Source organism: Polyodon spathula, chromosome 32 (assembly GCF_017654505.1).
Source record: "Polyodon spathula isolate WHYD16114869_AA chromosome 32, ASM1765450v1, whole genome shotgun sequence".
Lineage (NCBI taxonomy): Eukaryota > Metazoa > Chordata > Actinopteri > Acipenseriformes > Polyodontidae > Polyodon > Polyodon spathula.
In genome coordinates this window covers 2,736,897-2,759,178 of record NC_054565.1, presented here as the reverse complement: position 1 = coordinate 2,759,178, position 22,282 = coordinate 2,736,897, and the positions used below count along the sequence as shown (strand labels likewise).

Here is a 22,282-nt window from a genome sequence, read left to right as displayed (position 1 = left end):
AATTACCACTTTGTTATCTCTTTCAACAAATGTTTCTAAAGATGTTTCTAATTAAAAAGGACTATTTTGAATGGATCTACTGTGAAACATGACACTTGTAAAATTAAACCTATTTATGGTGCATGGTAAACTGTAACACGTATGTGCTTGACACTGTGTCGAAAACACAGTTAATTCCTTACAGTGTAAAACATGTCGAAAGAATTATATATACGTTCTTATATAGATATATATATAGCGAATATATATCTATCCTATAGACGGATATAGCGCGGGAGTATCACGGGATATATCTATCCTTTAGACGGACCTCAGCCCGTGGTAGTTTTATTTCACAGAATTGAGCTCACAATGGACCAGCTCTGACCAGGATACACCAGTGAGCTTAATTAATTACTGCAATTGCGAGATGTATTTAGACCTTATAATACGATTTGGCGATTTGAACTGGGAACCTGCTGGCTACAATCCCGTTTCTCTAACCACTGGACCACAGGGCCTTTTCAGAATTGAATCTGTTATTATTATTATTATTATTATTTAATCAGTTTAAAGTATTGGGTTTATGTGTTTAGGATGAGATTGAAATACTATGCTCATGTTTTTGTCCAAGGCGATTTACAACTGTGCATCAGCTGCAGTCACTTACAACAACTTGTACAGCCGCGATTTGAACTGGGGACCTGCTAACTACAATCCCGTTTCTCTAACCACTGGATCACATGACCTTTTCAGAATTGAATCTGTTGTTATTATTATTATTTAATCAGTTTAAAGTATTGGGTTTTAGATTCCTAGGTTCAACACACTAACCAATGCCTGCTGCTTGTTTTCCATACGCGTTTTATTCTTTTAGGCCACCATACACATGCGCCTCGACAACTCTAGTTGCCACAGAAACCTAGTTGCCACAGAAACGGTAAACAATAGTCTTGGACATATACAACATAAACACAAGTTTATCAGCGCGATTCAGCTGACAGTAAATACTTACTGCAATTAGTTATGAAACGCAGTTACATTTATTTTAAGTTGTAGTTTATTTAGACAACATGATTCCTCCGGCGGATTCTTTGTTGAAATATGACAACCCAGTCCTGGTCAGCAGAAATACAGAGAAGAAATCGCCAAAGGTGAACACAGAACTGCGTGGAAGCTGGGACAGTTTTCCTTAAGAAGCGATAGTCATGTAAACCTATTATAAAGATGTGTACTTTTTTGTCGTTATTTTTTGTTAGTGTAACAAAGTGACAAAGAACAGCGGCTACAACTTGAAACATTGTTATTTCCAAACATTTCAGCGCTACATAAATAGCTTACACGAAACAACTAAACAGCGGCTTAGTTATTGTACTTGTTTCCAAGTTTTTTTTATGACAGTTTGGAGTTTGGCATATTCTTGGAAGTGTGTGTATATATATATATATATATATATATATTATATATATATATATATATATATATATATATATATATACCCCCTTGAGAAAGATATGTACAACATATCTAATCGTTGGGCAGCTGGCTCTTTGAGCGCTTATATATATATAGAGTCTGTGTGGTTACTGTGCTATCTGGGTACAGTAAATGAGAAACATTCCATATGCTAATATGTTGGAGCTCACAGAGTTTGTTTTAATCTAAACTGATAAACACTTAGTCTGATTAGTGCACTCTTAAACGTGTAGTGCTGCAATCTACTACACCAAACTACCTTTGGGGCAATGTAAATAAACTGGACTCTCAACAAGGTCTGCTTTATGATAACTTGGTGAAAAGGCTCAACTTTGGAAGTATGCAGTAAACAGACACCAACTAACTTAATCGTTGGACTGTAGCTTTAAGAACCAAGGAAAAGGATAGCTACATGTGAGTAAAGGTTATGGCGTGCTATATGATAGCTGGAATTTCTTTCTTGGCAAAAAAAAAAAAAAAAAAGATGCGATGACAGATCGTGTGGCCCACTGCCTGATTATAGACGTATTTGACACATGCTGGCTAACAACCTTAAAATAAAAATAGAAATATGATACAATAAATGAACAGTGAACTGATCCAAACTAAAATCAAAGCAGATGCAAATATCTATCAGACCTTGGCAAAAAAAAAATTCTGATGCCAGTGCAATTAGCGCAGGACTCTGAAGGAGATTCCAGAACACTATTCAAGCAGTGCTGAGATGTTGCACCGGACCACAATGCAGTTGTTTCCTTGTCATTAAGAGTAATGGCAGCCCTGCAGTATTTTATGGCTTGTTTATTTTCTATTCTAAGGCTTTGTTCAGTAACTTCAGCTTTTATTTCCAGGCTCGTCCTTTGAAAGTGAGCCCCCAGCAACCAATGGTAACAGGTCCAGTCCCCCCACCACCTAAATCAAAGACAACTTCAGTTGATGTTAACAAAGAACAGACTGAAGAAATCCTTAATGCAATCCTACCTCCCAGGTACCTATCATATCTGTTTTAAAAAATAATTGTTATAATACATAATGCTCATTTACGTCTTAATATTGATAACGTTAAGAAAGAAATACAACTTCATTATATTATTTCAATCAGTTTTTTCTCTTGTATGGCCACTAATATGTGTGTGTGTGTGTCGTATTTACCAATGAGCATCTTCGTATTTCCAGAGAATGGATGGAAAGCAACCAGCTGTGGGTGCAACAGGTAGCTAGTACCCCTTGCACTCGCATGGATGTGGTTCACCTGCAGGAACAGCTGGATCTGAAGTTGCAACAAAGACAGGCTCGCGAGACGGGAATCTGCCCTGTGCGCAGGGAGCTCTACTCACAGTGCTTTGGCAAGTTTGTGAGACATCTGATCGAAAGCATCGCTTTTTCTTACTCAAATATTTTCACATTTTTAACAGGAATTCATTTGTACCATATTACCATTAAAATACATTTCTTCAGGTAAAATAAACTCTGTAGCCCATCAAGAAAAGAGAGAAACATACTGTAGAATTACTTTTTACATTTTTAAAATTTATTTTAGTATGCATTTATGCATTGGGTTCCTTTGCATGATGTTGTTTTATGAATGAACACAACCATGTTAATTTTTGCCACCCAAATACATTTCTAGCGGTGCTTATTCAAATATTCATCACCACCACATTAAGGGATGCTATTTAAAGAGGAACTAGTAGAACCAGTACTTACTTATTATATGGAGTTGTCAAGATGTAATTTATTCGCCACACAGATCTTGCGTATCTGAATGTTAAAAGGTTCAGAATGAGATTGACCTCTGCCCCTTCACTTTAAAATTCACTTGTGTTCTATTGTATAGGCTGCAGAGACAAATGAAACAGCCTTTGCTTAACCAGGTCTAAAGCTTTGTTATTTCTTAGTTTGTAAAGCAACCTGGGATGCTTGTTAATGAACGGTAAGTAAATTAAATCCAGTGTTAATGGGCATGTTGTGTTTTCTTTCAGATGAGCTGATCAGACAGGTCACCATTAACTGTGCAGAGCGTGGGCTGCTTCTGCTTAGAGTGCGAGATGAGATCCGCATGACTATTGCTGCTTACCAGACTCTGTATGAGAGCAGTGTGGCGTTCGGTATGAGGAAAGCTCTGCAAGCCGAACAAGGGAAATCTGACATGGAGAAAAAGGTGCGCAACAATTCTAAAAGAGCCTAGAGAAATATTTCAAAAGTGTAATTGCCACTGGTCCCCACCCGTTTAAAAAATAAATAAAAAATAAGCGATGCAGTTTCGATTTTCTTATTTTGCTTTTCATTTTAGATTTCCGATTTGGAAAGTGAGAAGAGGGACTTTGAGAGGCAACTGAATGAGCAGAAAGCAAAGTGTGAAGCTATTGAGAAACGTGAGGCTGAGAGAAGACAGGTGGAGGAGAAGAAACACACGGAGGAAATCCAGTTCCTCAAACGAACCAACCAGCAACTCAAGGCAAGGCAAAATATAATTGAGCAGTGATTGTCAATGGCAGTGATTGTCAATGATAAATCAAGGCAGCCATTGCAAGTTGTATGAATGTAACTTAGCGTAATCTGTATTCATTATTTCTATATTTACACAAGGCGGCTCACTTCGATATCATTACAGAAATGTACAATTTAAATTTAGATGTCAAATATCACTTGGCTATTTTAACACCAGTAAAAAGATTGCTTTGGTAAATCACTCCAATGTAATAGTTACATGCCAGATTTGATAGCATTTTTCTTTTTATGTTTTACAATACCTGGATTAAACATTCAAGTATGATTTGTGTTTTTCAGGCACAGCTGGAAGGTATTATTGCTCCGAAGAAATAAGTGGACCAGAAAATCTTACATCTATTGTTTCCATTATGTAATACTGTTTTTATTAAATTCTTATATAAAACACTCCCCGATTTGTTTTTGTACCCCAAATACATTTTATGTAAAAGTATTTTAAAACAAACAGGTTCTGTACTAAGAGTAGTTGCCTCAATTTTAATTGTGTGGAATTGACCTAGGTACTAGGTAGTCTGGAAACCACAATGTGCAGTTTGAGAGTGCAGCATCTACTACATAATGATGTCCTAGCATGGCATCTTCTGAATAGCAATAATGACTGGTAACTCTAAACATGTGTTGCCCACAGTTTTGTCCAGATATTTATGTCCAGGTAATAATGGAACAGGAGCAGAATACCATATAGATAATATTGGATGTATTGTTTTTTTCTCAATTACCCAGAAACAAACTCAAATCCAACTTATCTTAGCATTCTGGTAAAAATCCTGATCTGAAGTGTACCTTTAAAAAAAAAAAAAAAAAAATCAAAAATGATATATTTTTTTAATATCAGGGTCACAGTGATCTTAAATACTTTATATCTTTAAAGCATTTAAAAAGCACAGGTTTCAAGGCTTCATTAGTTTATTTTATTATTTTTATAAGCTGCGTCTCACGACTTATGTCTGAATTTCTTCGATTTGGGTCCTTCTGAGCTGCTTGGTTTCTTTTTGTTTTTGTTCTTGTTTTTCACGTTGTGCGTTTCATAGTATCGGACTCCCACTTTCTTTGAACGCTGGGCTCTTTCTAATCTTCTCTTCTGCAAATTGAAGCACATGAAAGATGTTAGCACCAATCAGTAACGAAAACCCAAATGAATTTACAAAAGAAAATGACAAATGACAGATGAATGGTGGTGGTGACTATTGTGAATAACAGACACAAACTTCTAATATGAATATAACAACCCACCCATATAACATTAACAAGCATTTAAAAACAGCACTTGCCTCCTTTGAAGTCAGTTTGACCTGAGGTTCTTCAACATCATCCTGTGCCTTTCTCTTTTTTCCTGCATTTGCAATAACTAAAAAGAAAAAAAAAAGTGTATGATTTACCAAGTGGAAGGGCCTTGTAGCGCACATGTGCAAGTTACGGGAAAAAAATACTGCAGCACTTTATATAAATTACTGCTTTTAGATTTAAACAAAAGGGGACCGACACATACTGTAGAAACACACACACAAGGCAAAAACAAATATCAAGTAACAGCTAGATTGGTTGAAAAGGATGTTATTTATTTTACATTACCTTTAGGTTCTGAATCAACTGGAGACTCCCGTTTCTGTTCTGTTTTTGCAATGACCTTTTCAGAGAGTCCTTTGGGTATTCTAAAGTATGAAGAACACATAAAAATAACTAATATTCAAACACATATTGACATTTTACCCAACAGCAACGAGTCACACCAATGGTTTATGTATTATAAAATTAAGATTTGTATTGCCCAATCAATATTGTAAACAGTAATAATTTACACTAGATTAAGGTAAATGTAAATATATAAAAAATAAATACCTTATGGCTGAAAATCTCTTGGACTTGGCTTGATCCAAAAACTTTTTATATTTGTTGATCTTTTCATCCAACTCCCGAATCACCTCTTTGGAGCTCCTCTCTTTGCCCTTTGCTTTGGGTGTCGTCTGAGCAGATTGGTCGCCTTCGGGTTTGTCTCCTTCCTGAACCTCCTTGTTTTCAGGACTCTCATCTTCCTCTTCCTCCTCATCCTCCTCTTCTCCCGAGCCCTCCTCTTCTGACATATCTGACATTTCCACAGGCACCAGGTCCTGCTCCGTGAATTCCGGGACTACGTTAATTTTACCAAAGTTCTGCCGTACGTGCGTCATCATGATCTGCTGGATTTGTGTGTCTTGCTTTGCTTCGGTATCAGCTTCTGTCGTTTCTGGTTCCTTTTCTGGGTTGCTGACCTCTTGGGTAGTCTTGGCTGCTTCGATACTCGCTTGAGGCTGAAATTATGTGATAAAATCATACGTTATAAATTCTAAACAGATGCATGCAGAATTATTTGTACGAAAAGTTGATATTGCATTCTATCCAAAGGGAATCAGACTACATGTACAAAGATTAAAAAAAAAAAGTAGCCATTCCAGGTTTAACTATGGGTTTAAATTAGCCTTATATATATATATATATATATATATATATATATATATATATATATATATATATATATATATATATATTTTTTTTTTTTTTTTTACCAATACACAGTGGTTAAATAAACTGGTAAAACCAAGAGGATAAAACAGTTAAACTCAGACTCAAAACATACAACTTCTAGCCACTAGGTGGCACAAATCACATTTGGAAAAAAGAATATCAACGTCATTGTTGCTGCAAGGCTCAAGACAGATTTGAATGGATCCCTCACCTCTGAACCTGGCTCTGCATTTGGGGGCTTCACAAAAAAGGGGATCCTACCCCTCTGCCAGTCATTCAAAACCATTTTTGATACAGTCTGCAAGTCAGGTTCTCCACCCTGTGTTTAAATGACAAAACAAATTATTGACATTAAACCTTTTAAAACAGGAATCCTCTGAATAGCTGGATTCCCATTACTGTCTCCAGAAATGATAAACTGTATATGTTCAGGTTTAACAAGATGATGCAACATAATCTCTCCACAGGTGCAAAAAAAAAGAAAAAAGGGGGAAATTTAAATGTACATGCCTGGCAGAAAAGACTCGTTAGCCAGTGGAAACCCCTTTATATCTTTTGAATAAATTGCATAAATAGGCAGTCAGACGGAAACAGGTACTGTAGACACTCAAACTATCATTTTGTAATGCATTATAATCTTGTGCCATCTCGCACTGTAGATTTATGTAACATTTTGCCAGTATGAGAGTACTACTTGATATGCAGCACTTGGGGCTTCACATACAAACCTCAATTTCCTTTTCAACAAAGGGGTTTATCTGATCACCCTATACCCTGTAGGAACAGCTGGATTTTTCATTTTTCTTTTTGTAGGATTTTACAGCAACAGGGAATCACACACAGCACTTGGGTAACACTTTAGTTTATGGATCTCCTATATGTGAGTAGAAACTAATCTACAAACATTAAATGATGCTATTAACAATTACAGAATACGATTAGAAATAATAACTTTTACATTTTTGCCATTGTTTTTTGTGCTATTATTTATAAATCAGTTATAAACCTGTTTTTTCAGGTCTGTTTGTCCGCTTGGCTTTTGCAATACAGTTATTATACACTTTTGCCATTGATTATAACGGATCCCTAAATGAAAGTGGGACCCTTCCTTCTAGGGGTAACCCCAAGATACCCACTAATAAGCCACGGTGATTCCCCAGTGCAGTGAAACGCTCCAAGAAAACCCAGCTGTGGCTTAGCCTGGCAAGGGATAGGCTGATCAAATCAACCTCTAAATGAAAGCAGACAGTGCCGCTTCTGGATTCAATTATTATTCTGGACACCACGGCAAGCTTTGTTGTTTTCATTTGTGGGAATTTTCTTTGCGTAAATGAATGAACGCAACATTCCAGCTCATTGAATTTCCTGCTAAAAAGGTCAACTCATTTAGGGGAAAAATGATTTAGCCTACAGTATGAAAACGTACCTGTTCTTCAGAAGCAATGCCCATAGCTCAATCTCACTACTGCACGCACCCTCAAATATCATGGTTGAACTGTTAAAGACTAACCATATACATGCACACACACACACACACACATACATAACAACTTGTCTACAAACACTTAATATTTCATTATATGATGTGTGTACATATATAAGCTGATAATCATAAGTGAATTGCATTAAAAAATGTATTTAAATGAAAATGTAAATCTTGTCAATTTCAATGAAATGGTCACCCAAAGCAAAGGGATTTCATTCTGAAGCCCTAGTCAGTTAAGTCTGAAATGTGTATAACACGGTGTTAGAACACTGGCCTAAGTTTAACAGTGTCTTTGGAAGGTGTTCTCTGAGTTAGCTAGCATGTTACCTAATTAACCTTTTGGCACCAATTATTGTTAACAGGTGAGGATCCATGATTACTATAAATACAGGTAGCATAGGCACAAGTCTGTCATTCCTCAATGTAAGGGAGCAGAAAATGGCAAAATACGCTCAGTTAAGCAAAGAAAAAAGACAGTCTGTAATTACTTTAAGAAATGACGGTCAATCTTTAAGACAAAATCGCAAGAACTTTGCAAGTTTCTGTAACTGCTGTGGCCAAGACCATCAAACAATTTGAAGAAACTGGCATTTATGAGGACCGAACAAGGTCAGGCAGGCCAAGGGTGACCTCAGAATCAGAGAACAAGTTCATTTGAGTCACAAGTCTGCGAAACTGGCGATTAACTGTCCCTGAAATACAAGCTCATTTAAATGCTACTAGAAGTACAGATGTTTCAACATCAACTGTTCAGAGGAGATTGCGTGAAGCTGGCCTAATCGGAAGAATTGTTGCAAAGAAACCACTAAGAGTGCAGAATAAGAGGAAGAGACTTGCCTGGGCCAAAAAACACAGAAACTGGACGTTTGAGGAGTGGAAGTCGGTCTTATGGACCGATGAGTCAAATTTTAAATATTTGGGTCCAACCGCCAAGTATTCGTAAGACGCAGAGAGGGTGAGCGCATGAGTTCTGCATGTGTGGTTCCCACTGTCAAGCATGGAGGAGGCAGTGTCATGGTCTGGGGTTGATTTGCTGGTGACAGAGTTGGTGATCTTTACCAAGTCCATGGCAAGCTCAACCAGCATGGCTATCATAGCATACTTCAGAGGCATGCCATTCCATCAGGATTACGGCTAGTTGGGCAGTCCTTCATTCTTCAGCAAGATAATCACCCGAAACACACCTCAAAGTTGTGCAAGAACTATCTGGCGAAGGAGGAAAGTGAAGGACAACTCAATCTAATGACATGGCCTGCCCAGTCTCCAGACCTCAATCCCAAAGAACTTGTATGGGACGAACTGGACAGAAGAGTCAAAGCAAAGTTACCCACAAGTGCCCTACATCTCTGGGAATTGCTTCAGAACAGCTGGGAAGACATGTCGGGTGATTTTCTGCTGAAACTTGTTAACTGCATGCCTTGTGTTTGTGAGGCTGTTATTAAGGTAAAGGGTGGCTATTTTGAGGAATCCAAGATTTAGAGACAATTTTCAATTTTGCTGAACATTGCTTTGATACTCCTTATGTTTTGTTTTGTATATTGTAACATGTGTTTCCATTTTCAAGTATTTACAGAAACATATATGACGTAAAACATTGTCAATTATAAAAAAAAAACCTGGTTTCCAGCAAGTGTACTCAAACTTTTGAGTGGTACTCATATATATATATATATATATATATATATATATATATATATATATATATATATATATATATATATATATATAAAAATAAACCCTCCAAACCCCTCTTCAGCAGTGGGTGGGAAAGCACTAACCTTTAAGAGTTTTCCCATCCTAAATGCCAGCTTTTCCAAGAAGTTCTCAGGCGACTCCCAGGAATCAACATGGTACGTTTTCTGAATGTATTCTGGTTTTGCTCTTTCCAGCACTGCAGCAATGTGGTCTTCTGGGCTCTTGATTTTCTCAACCTGAACCTAAAAATATGCAAAATCAAAAGTTAACTCAACTCACGAAACCCCCCCTCATTACCAGTAAATACCATTCCGCAATTAAGGACTGCAGTTCCACTCACATAAAAGTAAATCATAAACCACCACTATGGCAAGCATTCTCCAAATATTCAGAACACCATAACATGCAAGTGAGAATCATTAAAAGTCTACAGTATGTTTAACATCACAATGATAGCCTGTCCATCCAATTCCGTTTCTATCCACATCTGCAACAAATGTATACTTACCACTCCTTTTAACACTATATCGCTTTCAGTGTCACCAGATGGGTAGACAACCCCAGGACAATCAATCAAGTAAATACGACGCATCAAGGTGATGTACTGCCAGACCTAAACAATCAAAGCAGAACAACTTTTACAATCTATTTTTAAATGAAAACAGTTGTTTGCTTTAGCATACGAAACCTACACAGTGAATGGTAATAAATACAATTAACTTATCAGTTATAAATAAATACCTGCGTTAATAAACAACAAAATAAAATAAACAACCTTGATCAAATCAAAACTGGAATCAGATAAACTGAACTCAACCCCCACTCCCCTGGCAGATTTTATTTATTTATTAATAATCATTACCTATCTTTAGCAATCCAGGATAAAAAAAAAAAGGATAGATCAACTACATTTTTCTCCATTGGACATCTTGGCTTTGAAACGCTTGCTGCCTTACACAACTTTGGAATTGATTATTTTTTCCAACAGCAGAGCCCCACTTTTTCTAAGCAGTCACGTCAATGGTTCAAGAAGTTGGTCTGCGAGACGGATCAAGCAGCACTCCCTACCTTTGTTTCTCCTGCGATGGGAGCCACATTGCAGACCTTCTTTGAACGCAGCGTGTTTATCACAGAGCTCTTGCCAACGTTTGGATAACCGATGAAACCAACACTGATCTGTTTCTTGTCAGTATGCAACTGTAAAACATTACACACAGGTTTAGATAAAAAAGGCAATGCTTTCATTAAGATAAACTTGTGATGGTTTTAAATAAATACCCACAGCCTAAGACTTTGCAGTAATACTGTCTTACTGATAAAATTTGAAATAATTTGGCCGTATTATTATAAACTCTTTTCTGTTTACAGCATGTAGGTGTTTTCTACATAAACTATTTCCACTTGGAAGAAATCAATCTTTTTCAGTAAAACATGAAGATGGTTTACAACCACATTTTACTTCCAGATACATTTTGTATTCATTTAATAGCAGAACCAATTCAACTGATGTGTTTTCCTTGACAGCGAGATAACAAAACTATATCTTTCTTACTGGTACTATTGTAAAAAACAGTAATTTGTTCCCAGAAATCCAGAACATTTCATTGCACATATACATTATTATGAAACTAAATCTGTGATATCAGGTTTAAAAGGGTTTAGGATAGTGGCACTTAGATCCACCACTGTTTAGATCATTAAAAAAGCCCCCATGGCTTTATGTCAAAAACAACAGTGTAATAAAAAGCTAACTGCATAACCGAAAATAATGTTGAACTTGTTAACTACAGAAGGTATTTATATAAACATACATTAATATATGTCACAACACTATATATATATATATATATTAGAGCCCGGTAGTGTTAAAAATGGTGCTAAACACCACAAAAATTAACCCATTACCTTTCCAAACTGCCTTAAGAGTTGAATCAGGGCACCTTTTCCAAAGGAGTTTGTGAGGCTGGCATGAAAGGCAAGTGTGGGATATTCCTTTGATAAGATCGCAACCCAGCGTTTCTGTAAAGAAAACAGAATAGAGCTTGTTCCTCAAAATGTTCAACACAATACTGCCCGCACTTGGCACACATCGGAAAGTCACAAAGGGCTAAATAATATATTTTTTTTACCCCAGAACCCTGTCCGCGTTCTCCAGTCCGCATATCCCATTGGCCCAGCCAGTAAAGGTACTACCATGTGGTGTGGAGGGTTGCCGAACTTGGCTGGGGGCCCGCAGAGAGCTCTGCATTGGCCCCTGTGTTCCTGTGGGTTTGGGAGCTAAATCGGCTACGGGAATAGTGACCCCTACTGGTCAAGCACCTTACGAGTTCGGAAAAAAACCTCCAAGGCTGTTCTGCTCGTTTCGAGAGGCGGAAAGAGGCAACTTGTTTAACAGCAGGAATGAAGGTCGGCTGTTGGTGTTCAGCCTATCTGATCAGCATATGAATTTGGCATTTCATACTGGGAACTGTAACAGGGCAGAGAGGGGGTTAAAATCCTCCCTGCCAAACACACGTTAAAATGTGAGTTACTGTTCACTTGTTACTATTGTGTTAATTGTTTTGGCAGTTGGCCCTGCCCATTGTAAATTTGTGCCACCTGCTTATATCTATTTCTGTGGGGAATATAAACCCCACAGCCAAATCATTCGGAACTCCTGAGGAGAACGGAAGGTGTGTGCCCTGTTTCCGAGCAGTCACATGCATGAGTACTGTGTGTTTATGTCTACCGGTAAACAGCTAAGCTGTCCGGTGTGTTTGTTAGGGTGAGCAACTGTTTAGTCAGTGTTCCGAAGGAGCTAGGTGTTTTGTTTTTGTTTACTTTTGTATTATTAAAAGTGCGCATCAGCACTAAACGCCCAAGTTTTGTGTGCTGGGTCTCATTTAAAAGGGCAAACAAACAGTAGTGAGAGCAGAATTCTCACAGTAGATAAACAGGGATTAAGCGACAAAGTTTGGTTTCTGTGTTGCTACCAGCATGCATTTCATTAGGATAACAAAATTCAGATTACAGGTCAAATCGGATTACCAGGGTCTGAATTAGCAAGGTACAGTACTTTAATACCTGTAACAAAGTTTGTTTTTTAGAAATAAGGGTTATAGTGAGGCCTGCCTCTGGCAGGAGCAACAAAAGCTTTCCTTTTTATCTCTGTGAACGAACGCAAAGCATTGTGAAACCAGATTCAAACCCTTTGTATCTCTATGAATGCAAAGTCTTGTGAAACCAGATTCAAACCCAGGACTCCATTTTAAAACTATATCTTTAATCAAAAAAAAAAAAAAAAAAAAAAAAAAAAAAAAAAAAAAAAAACTGGCAAAAGAATTAAACGTTGTTAAATTAGATTAGTCTCATTCCAGTGCTCTGTAAAACCATATTTAACAAGAATCCATATGAAATACAATAACACTATCAGATCTTTGTCCAGTGCTCATAGCTGGTAGGTACTAAAGTTGACATATATTAGGAATAAATGAATGATTACTTAATTATGTTTTTGCTCCCCCCCCGCCCCCCCACCCCCAAGATCCTCAGAGCTGGAAAACAGACCCCCAGCTGTACCCTAAAGAAGCTGTACGATGCCAAGACACTTACCGTGACCCAGGTGGGGATGAGATCACATTTATTAAGCACGAACATGAAATGTTTCCAGGGCTTCTCCTTCTTTAAATATGACTCAATGCTGCGAGAACGCGTTCCCATGGGGTCTCTGGCATCCAGAACTTGAATTATAACATCGGATGAATCTAATACCTTAAAAAAGAAGGGAGGACAAGAGAGCTGTAGGTAGGTACAGTACAGTAAGTACTATACACAAGAGACCACAATACTCTGCACAGCGTTTAGGAATGACAATTACCCACCGCATATAAAAGCATAACACAATTTTAAAAAAGCACAAGAAATGCATTAAAATTAAAAAAAAAAAAGACAAAAAGTGTTTAAAAACCTTATATAGTTCACCCCAGATCCTTTTTGATTGCCCCTTTTTGTAGATTTCCTCTTGGACTTCATCCCTGAATTCCAGAATTAAAAGGAAAAAAAAAAGACCTTAAATGCTATTTTCATGCAATACAAAACTTTTACTAGACACTTAAAAACAAATCAAAATCAATATCGTACCATGACCTTTAGGCTATTACAGAATTGGAATATGATTTAACCTCTTGATTCGAACAGACAATGCTTTCTAAGTTTACAGGGCTTTACAGTTATGTGGTCATCTCGAGCATCTAAAACACACAAGTGTCGTTATGAAAATCGGTCAGAAACGGTTTTGTAAAATGCAACAAAGCCCTGTAAACAGGATACCGTACCTTACTCCAGTGTCCTCCGTCACCAGATCCTTATCCTTGTCCTCGCTGTATTTCTCTACAGAAGCCTCAGCTTTCTCCACCAGGTCATGCACATCAGCTGCAGACAAGCTTGGCCTTTTCCTCTGGGCTTTAGGACCAAACGTTGTTTCAAAGGTCTCAGTGTCCAAAATGTGTACTTTTGAGTTCTGCGTTTAAACAGAACTGTGAGCAAAATTTCACACTGGAGAGAAGGGAGGCGTAATATGCTTCTCTTCTATTTTGTATAGATTATACTAAATATGGTGGTCAATTTCCTTTGCTATTACTTGAAATATTTATTTTAGTACACTCTGTGTTGCTTGCATAATGGGAAGAACTTCAAACATCTACGTATAACACCACAACACAAGTCTTCTGATATCAATGACTTCATTCGTGTCATACTCATGGGAAGAAATCATTATACCAATAGTGAAAAATGTCCTTCCGTTAATATGCAAGGACATTTTGCAAATGCAATGTAATCTTTAAATAAAAAATTAAAATAAATGAAAACAAAAGAGAAGTATTCAGTGAATCATAATACCATAATGCATTTTGTAAAATTGTCTTCAAATTGTATTTCTTACCGAGCCCTCCAAATCCAAATCACATGACCTTGTTTTTACAAATCAGGCTCGCTTGTATGCATGCTTAAAAACCAAACAATTTACAGATCCTGTCAAAAGCACAACGCTTCAATTTCTAAATGCAACTCAACTGCCAAGTGGTTCTGGGAACAGTTTGGCTTTTATGACCAAAAAAAAAAAAAAAAAAAAAATTGCTTTTTTCTTTTTTGTTCCAAATAACATTTTTCCCAAATTAAGTTATATTGTTTTATGAAATGCACATGCAACACATTCCTGTGGAAATATGTGGCAATTGTCAAATATAATAACTTTAGCCGAGAGAACAGAAACTCAATACCATCGCGGGATGTACTTGAGGGCATTGTTGAATCCAGATGAAAGAAAAGACCGTCGTGCCACCATTTATCATGCAGCGCTAGGGTTTAATCTCTTGTAAGTGTACATATTTCAAATAAGACTTTCCTACTTTATCATAACCAGTTGATACCTTTCTCTGTGGTATGGTTTTGCAACTACCATCCTTGTAAATGCTGTTTTATAGAAATTGCTTGTCAAACAAAAAAGAACACAGAGTCTTGCACCTATACCTAATCCAAACTACCCAAATAACTTGTGATTACCACACGCTGAAAACATGACTGTCAATGAAGTGAACTGCAATAGTGCCAATAGACTCTGGGCTGACTGACGTGCAAATTCTGGTGAAACTTTTTGTTGTGCTTTTCATAAAAATCAATTCCGACATTTTGAAATGGAACATCTGTTCCATACAAAAATTACAGATTTCTAGAATGGCCAGATTAGACTGTTCCCCCTACTCATCCTTATTTTACTACTACTGTATTTTTAGCACTTGTTACACCGCTTCAAAAGGTACATTGCACCCAAACATGGATAGGATTGCCATTGAGGGCAGTACTGGAAAAGGGCAACCAAGTAAACACTAGACCTAAAGACAGCACTGAAAGTTATGGAAATGTTTTTCATATTGTTGCACACTGGCAGAAAGTAGGAATCCATACAGGAATAACATAAAAACAACAGAAATGTGGTTCAGTTAAGGTTTAGCATACCAAAGATTATAAACATATGGAAAAGTTACATGAGATAGCCAAAGATGCAAAGAGAACAAACAGGTTCAAGAGAAAAATAACTGCCTTTTGCACCCTGTGACAGACAAAATGATTCTTGGCAATACGTCTCCCTCCCGACCTGTGAGGACGCAGTGTGAAGGAAACAGAGTGCCCTGGACTGCATGGTCTGACAATTAATACCCAGGGTTAGGTGGAAATCAGCCATCTAGAAAGGGTGCACAGCTGCGGTACATTAAGCCATCGCTCCAGAGGGAAAGCGATGTGGCAGCCGCGGATCGGAGGAGAAACGACTGCAGTCGCTAACCAAGGGGGCGTGACTGAAGGTACAAATAGGGGATGTGGCTAGGTGATCTGTTCCTTTGTTTGTGGTTAAGAGAAATGCTGAAGGACATAAATAACTCTGTGTTTAGTGTTTGTTTGTTTTGTTCTGAAGTGTCTAAGCAATTCACTGTTTGTTATTATTAGGCGGCTGAACACAATCCAGAGCTGTCGCTAAAGGCCAGCACTTACCCGGGAATCACTGCACTTTGTTTCACAAAGAACTGTAATTACACCACGAGCACTTTAGCACACACTGTGGACTTGTGCATGTGATTTTGTGTGGGTGTTTAAGGGGACTTATTTTAGGACCAACCCGTGGATTACAATAAAGCAATACACGCAGCTGTATTGCGTATCATAATTATTATGGACTGTGCGTGTGTTATCAGACAATTGGATTTAAAATAAAAATAACATTGCACCTGGATTATCAATGTCTGTCTATTCATTAATCACTGCTGCATTCCTGCACCTGCACACAGTTCACCACTGTGCCACACAACTTCCTTTTCGGCACATCAGGACTTAATACCCAGCACTGCAGACTGCATCTGTCATCAACTCATAATATAGCCAGACAAATCGAAGCTGACCACTCTCCCCCCGTGCATGCATCATGACTTAATCAAATAAAAAAAATGGTATTTACAGAGTATCGATCTTACATGAGATTTGATTCTGTCTTGCAAGAGAGACATTGGCAGCTTGCTCTTTTTCATCACTACTCTGTAGGGGTCCTTCTTCACTCGATCCATTTCATCTTGAAACTTCTGCAGAGATGACTGCTTGATGACCCTCGTGTTAGCTGTATCGTTGGAAAAACCACCAGGGTAAAAATGAACCACATTGTACAGCCTCTGTATTTGAAATCTACCCTTAACGACTGCTCCATAATCTTCGTAAATCTAAATAATGTAAAAGAAATACAACAGTTCTCCAATACATACACTAGCATCCCAACAGGACTAAGGGACCAGATGTTGTACAACATGCAGCATGAAACTATTGAGCTCATTAAACACACGCAACACATTTAAACTGCAATCAAACGTCAGTACATATATAAGCAAGTGCTCTATATTCATGTGGAAGCGGTCATAATGGGTCTTTAATTGTGACTTCAATACAACTGGGAATAGCTAAACACCTACCAAACCACTTAATATTTGGCTCTACTCTTGCTACAGTTCCAGGTGCCACTGTAGACTGGTATTGCAGAGTTTTAATGACTTTCCCCCGATTGTTTCTAAAAGGCAAAGAGAAAACAAGTGGTTATGATGTGTAATTTCCATTATGACAGACCGTGTGTCCCAGTAACGCTATGGCAAGGACAGTGGTGAAACTGTAGTCACATTGCTGCTTCTCTTATGGGGCTGTATAGACATGTCAGCATATTCTTGTTCTCCTAACACTGATTCTCTACAGCAGCCACACATCAGAAAATGGCTTGCTCACATGGAGACACCTGCCTCAACTTCAATCAGTCCTGATCACATAAACGAGCCACGTGGCAGTGAGACAGCTTTCTCAGATGGCGAGGAGGGAAGATGAGCAATGAAATAAATTGCTGAAACTGTTAAGTTGCCACCAATTAGCGAAAGCATAAGAGCGTATCACATCTGACAAGCAGCTTTGTTGTCTTTTGCATTAGATGCTTATGCATACAGATTAGATGCCAAAACATGTGTCTATCTTGAGAAATCAGGGATGAAAACTGTCTTAGAAATATTACATCAATTAAAATAGGAGGGAATAGCATTAGGGAATGCTATTGCTAATAATTAACAAATGGTAAAAGGCAGATAAGCAAGTATTTAATCACACTGAAGCAATTTTCCTGTTTCAGCGATACTCCCAAAAATGACAAATCAAAAGAATTTCTTAAAAGCTTCCATATTGTTTCTTTCCTGCATTCCTAGATAAGCCCAAAACGGTTTAAAATACTTAATTACTTCAATGTTTATTTAAACACTTGGAACATGTTCAAAGTTTAGATTCTTTTTTCTTTCTTTCTTTTTTTATTTATTTAATGAAGTTGCCAGTTTTACACAGCTTAACATGCTCTGTTACTGTGCTCAATCATTGCTTGCAAATGCATGAAGTTCAATCAGTGGGTACCTACCGGCGTTCTTTCTGCCTGTACATGTTCAGACGCTTGACGGTTGCCCGGTCCCTCATATGACTACCTCCAACACCCTTAGGTCGATCTTTTAGTACAAAAGGAAGACAATTACACACTGAACCTGTTGCAGAAGTGCCTTGTTTCCATATGAACAGGATCTCTACACCCTTATTGTTTTGCTTCTTGTTTTCAGGATTTCTAATCAGATTAAGGCAGCACTACAGGTCACAATAGGAAGGGTGGTATCCTGACAATATACCTCAGTTCGCCCCCCTTTATGAAAATGTGTGTGTGATATATGTTTCAAAGATAGGCACTTATATATATATATATATATATATATATATATATATATATATATATATATATATATATATATATATATATATATATATATTAGTGCCTATAGAAAGTCTACACCCCCTTTCAAAATGTTCACCTTTTGTTGCCTTATAGCCTGGAATTAAAATGCATTAAAATAGTTTTTTTTTTTTTTTTTTTTTTTTTTCATTTATCTACACATCCTACCCCACAACTTCCAAGCGAAAAAAATATTCTAGAAATTCGTAGAAAATTAATTAAAAATAAAAACTGAAATATCTTGGTTGGATAAGTGTCCACCCCCCTTGTAACAGCAATCTTAAATTAGCTCAGTTGTAACCAATCGCCTTCAAAATCACACACCAAGTTAAGTGGCCTCCACCTGAGTTAAATTGTAGTGATTCACATGATTTCAGGATAAATGCAGTGGTTCCTGTAAGTTCCCTCTGCTGGGTAGTGTGTTTCAAAGCAAAGACTCAAAGGCCTTGAATAGGCACAGATCAGGGTATAAAAAAAAATATCAAAGGCCTTGAATATGCCTGTGAGCACGGTCAAGACGTTTATTAAGAAATGGAAGGTGTATGGCACCACCTAGATCAGGCCGTCCCTTCAAACTGGATGAGCGAGCAAGAAGGAGACCGATCAGAGAGGCTACCAAGAGGCCAATGGCAACTTTGCAAGAGCTACAGGCTTTTATGGCCAAGTTTTGTGGTCTGACGAAACTAAAATTGAACTTTTTGGTCTAAATGCAAAGCGTTATGTTTGGAGCAAACCCAACACATCGCATCATCCAAAGAACACCATCCCTACTGTGAAGCATGGTGGTGGCAGCATCATGTTAGGGGGATGTTTCTCATCGGCAGGGGCTGTGGCACTTGTCAGGATAGAAGGGAAAATGAATGGAGCAAAGTACAGAGAAGTCCTTGAGGAAAACCTGATGCCCTCTGCAAGAAAGCTGAAACTGGGACAGAAGTTCACCTTTCAGCATGACAACAACCCAAAGCACAAAGCCAAAGCTACACTGGAATAGCTAAGGAAGAAAAAGGTAAATGTCCTTGAGTGGCCCAATCAGAGCCCCGACCTAAATCTGTGGCATGACTTGAAGATTGCTGTCCATCAACGCTCCTCAAGGAACTTGACAGAGCTTGAACAGTTTTGTAAATGGCAAATATTGCCAAATCTAGGTGTGCAAAGTTGGTAGAGACCTATCCCAACAGACTCACAGCTGTAATTGCTGACAAAGTTGCTTCCACCAAGTATTGACTCAGGGGAGTGGAGACTTATCCAATTATGATCTTTCAGTTTTGTATTTTTTATGTATAATTTTTTTCTCAATAAAAACGTTTTTTCCCTTAACAGTGTGGAGTATGGTGTGTAGATAAGTGGAAAAAAATCATCATTTAAATGCATGAAACGCTGAGACACTGACACAACAAAATGTGAAAAAAGCCCAGGGGGGTGTAGACTTTCTAAAGGCACTGTGTGTGTGTGTGTGTGTGTGTATATATATATATATATATATATATATATATATATATATATATATATATATATATATATATATAAACCTGATGAAGACACTGACGTGTCCAAACGCGTTGTCCTACACAATTTTTTATGTCAATGAATAAACTGATGGGATACCTGTCTTCACCTTTTTTGAAATATTCGTCACCATTTGGGTCTATATGAGAATGCGGCTACACCGTCTAGACATCAGAGACAATGCGTTTGAATGGTGTTTTCCTTTGTAGTAAGCACCTCGCCATAAACTTTTTTGTGCACGAATGACATATACATTTTTTTTTTTCAGATTAACTGCGCAAAGTTAAGCTTGGCATACGACAACTATTTGTATTTCATCTAACAGCAGCGCAAGCAATTACAATCTTTGACAGATCAAACATCTGCACGACTGGAATCACCCTATTTCAATGTGCGCGTCTGTTATTAGCTATGGTGTCACGTGGATCTTGCACAGACCTGTATTTTGTATTTGTAAACACGCACATACACTTGGGCCGTCAATACAGTGCCAGGCACGGCCGTTTCTGGGTATTTCAATTCTCACCTGGGTTACTGCTGGAAGTGGAGGGGTTAATGGAGCTTCTCCCCTTGTATTGTGGCTTCACCATTTTGGCGGCCGGTTCCAGACGAGCTTCTAGGTGGAAAAAATATCAAAATAAACGTTGTTTTGCAAACTTCCAGACGCTTACTCTTCTGACCATACGAGTACACGTGTTGAAGGCTTCACCGTTGACCCAGGAAGAAGCGTCATCAGACAAGGGACGAGTTACGGAGCAAGACAAGAAACGTCAGTTCAGCGCGACAGTCCCGGTTCAGAAATCAACTGTGTCAAAAAAAAAAACAAAAACAAACCGAGAACGTCTTTAGAGAAGATATAAACGAAAAAAAAACATTTACTAAAAAGTCGACGTTTTAACGTGAAGTTATTTCCCCACACAGAAATGACCCGTGCTTCTGTCGAATCAGAGAAATCTAATACAGCAGTTCTTGTAATGAGTAAACGCTGGGTGATTTTTTTCACAGGAGACGAGTCTGTGGAGATAGACTGTCTTGTAGTTGGTCGACTAGTTAAGATGGTTGGTTACCTAGTAACTACTACTAGTAAGGGCTGTTCTGCTGGACACCATCAGCTAGGTTCCGTTAGGAGTGCAGGAATCAGAATTCTGGCAGATGTTACTATATTGAAATTTTATAATGCAACATGTATCAGTCATAATAAAAGTACAATAAATTAAAATAAATATGTACAAATTAAAAACAACAAAAACAAACCCATAATCTTCCTTTAGCAATTATTGTTGGTACCACATTCTTGCACATTCTTAATAATTTCCCCAGGGGAGGGAACAAAAGACTACAGACAACTTGCCAACGTCTGTGGATCATTTGTAATGTTAGTATTCCGTAATTTGTTATTCTTTTCCTGTGTAGTATAATGTAAGCCCCAAGTGTTTTCCTGCTGTACTAAAATACATTTGCTTCTACTGTGCGTGTTTGTCTGCGCTCACAATTGGTATTAATAAATGTCTACCCAGTCAAATGAGGATATCTTTTTTTCTTTTTTTTTAGTTGTAAATGTTGTTAGTGCTAAACGTTTTCAGAATTATATTGAAACAAAGTTCATAAATGTCTAATTTCCAATAATGAATTAATTTCAGAGGAAAAAAAAAACAACATTTCAGTATTTATACAGTGACTGCTTGTTTTTTTCGGTTTTGACCGGTAGAGGGAGCCACTGTACCACAACACAATTGATCACATTGGAATAAAAAGTGAATTGAGTTTCACTGGGAGTTAAACTTACTGGTTATCATTATCAATCCACAGTGAGTGAAGCCTGGCAGCTGCGTCAGCATGTATGAAAGACGATTGGCATGATTTATTCAGTATCATAAACTGCTAAAACAGTAATAATGAGACCAGAGGGCTTTCTCTCTGTGATCCGGTAGTTCATGTTACAGTCAAAACAGCCCCCTCACAGTTCTGAATCAAGCTTGAGTGATTAAAATAATTTGCACAGTGATTAAAAATAGAACAGCATCACAAGATATTCTGTGTTGGGGGACTAGTTAATGTTGTTAGTGATTATAAAAGTGCAGCGTCTAGGTCGTCACTCAACAATTGTATAAGAAGAGATATTATCTTGGTTGATGTACAGGATTTTTATTATAACAATCTGCAGCAGGCCTTCCTCTCAGTGAGTGGGGGAACATGTTATATTTTGCTTATCGGCTTCAGGCAAAGTGCTTTTAAAAGACTCATGGAGGTAGTCTTGGGATCTTGGTGCTCATATGTGGTGTCGTCACCAGGCACCTTTCTTTGCACCA

General features: G+C 37.8%; 2 protein-coding genes across 3 annotated transcripts; one reads left to right on the top strand and one right to left on the bottom strand.

Annotated features, from left to right (window-relative positions):
* The first annotated feature begins 910 nt into the window (after positions 1-910).
* On the top strand, positions 911-4,753 carry dnali1 (dynein, axonemal, light intermediate chain 1). Of its 2 annotated transcripts, none has more exons than XM_041234039.1 (6): positions 911-1,133; positions 2,307-2,443; positions 2,632-2,801; positions 3,438-3,616; positions 3,749-3,913; positions 4,246-4,743. In XM_041234039.1, exons 1-6 carry the CDS (start codon positions 1,053-1,055, stop codon positions 4,279-4,281), a joined length of 768 nt encoding a protein of 255 aa, XP_041089973.1. In that variant the 5' UTR covers positions 911-1,052; the 3' UTR covers positions 4,282-4,743. The 2 variants fall into 2 exon arrangements, with proteins under 2 accessions (XP_041089973.1, XP_041089974.1); XM_041234040.1 differs by lacking the exon at positions 911-1,133 and adding an exon at positions 1,576-1,869 and having other exon boundaries at positions 4,246-4,753.
* A 50-nt stretch (positions 4,754-4,803) lies between these two features.
* On the bottom strand, positions 4,804-20,711 carry gnl2 (guanine nucleotide binding protein-like 2 (nucleolar)). Its single transcript, XM_041234038.1, has 16 exons — positions 20,500-20,711; positions 18,108-18,192; positions 17,137-17,231; positions 16,651-16,790; positions 13,963-14,147; positions 13,596-13,662; positions 13,241-13,399; positions 11,555-11,668; positions 10,718-10,846; positions 10,158-10,262; positions 9,733-9,891; positions 6,680-6,787; positions 5,806-6,254; positions 5,539-5,618; positions 5,238-5,314; positions 4,804-5,047 (listed from the first exon to the last, which is right to left on the bottom strand). The coding sequence occupies exons 1-16, from the start codon at positions 20,561-20,563 to the stop codon at positions 4,901-4,903; spliced, it is 2,163 nt and encodes a 720-aa protein (XP_041089972.1). The 5' UTR covers positions 20,564-20,711; the 3' UTR covers positions 4,804-4,900.
* Positions 20,712-22,282: the final 1,571 nt, after the last annotated feature.

Coding starts and splice junctions, on each gene's coding strand:
- dnali1 (XM_041234039.1), top strand. CDS start 1,053: ATGATTCCTCCGGCGGATTCTTTGTTGAAATATGACAACCCAGTCCTG. Junction 3,617..3,748: donor AATCTGACATGGAGAAAAAG/GTGCGCAACAAT, acceptor TTTTCATTTTAG/ATTTCCGATTTGGAAAGTGA. Junction 3,914..4,245: donor GAACCAACCAGCAACTCAAG/GCAAGGCAAAAT, acceptor TGTGTTTTTCAG/GCACAGCTGGAAGGTATTAT.
- gnl2 (XM_041234038.1), bottom strand. CDS start 20,563: ATGGTGAAGCCACAATACAAGGGGAGAAGCTCCATTAACCCCTCCACT. Junction 10,263..10,717: donor CCATCGCAGGAGAAACAAAG/GTAGGGAGTGCT, acceptor TTGATTGTTTAG/GTCTGGCAGTACATCACCTT. Junction 5,048..5,237: donor TCAAACTGACTTCAAAGGAG/GCAAGTGCTGTT, acceptor TTCAATTTGCAG/AAGAGAAGATTAGAAAGAGC.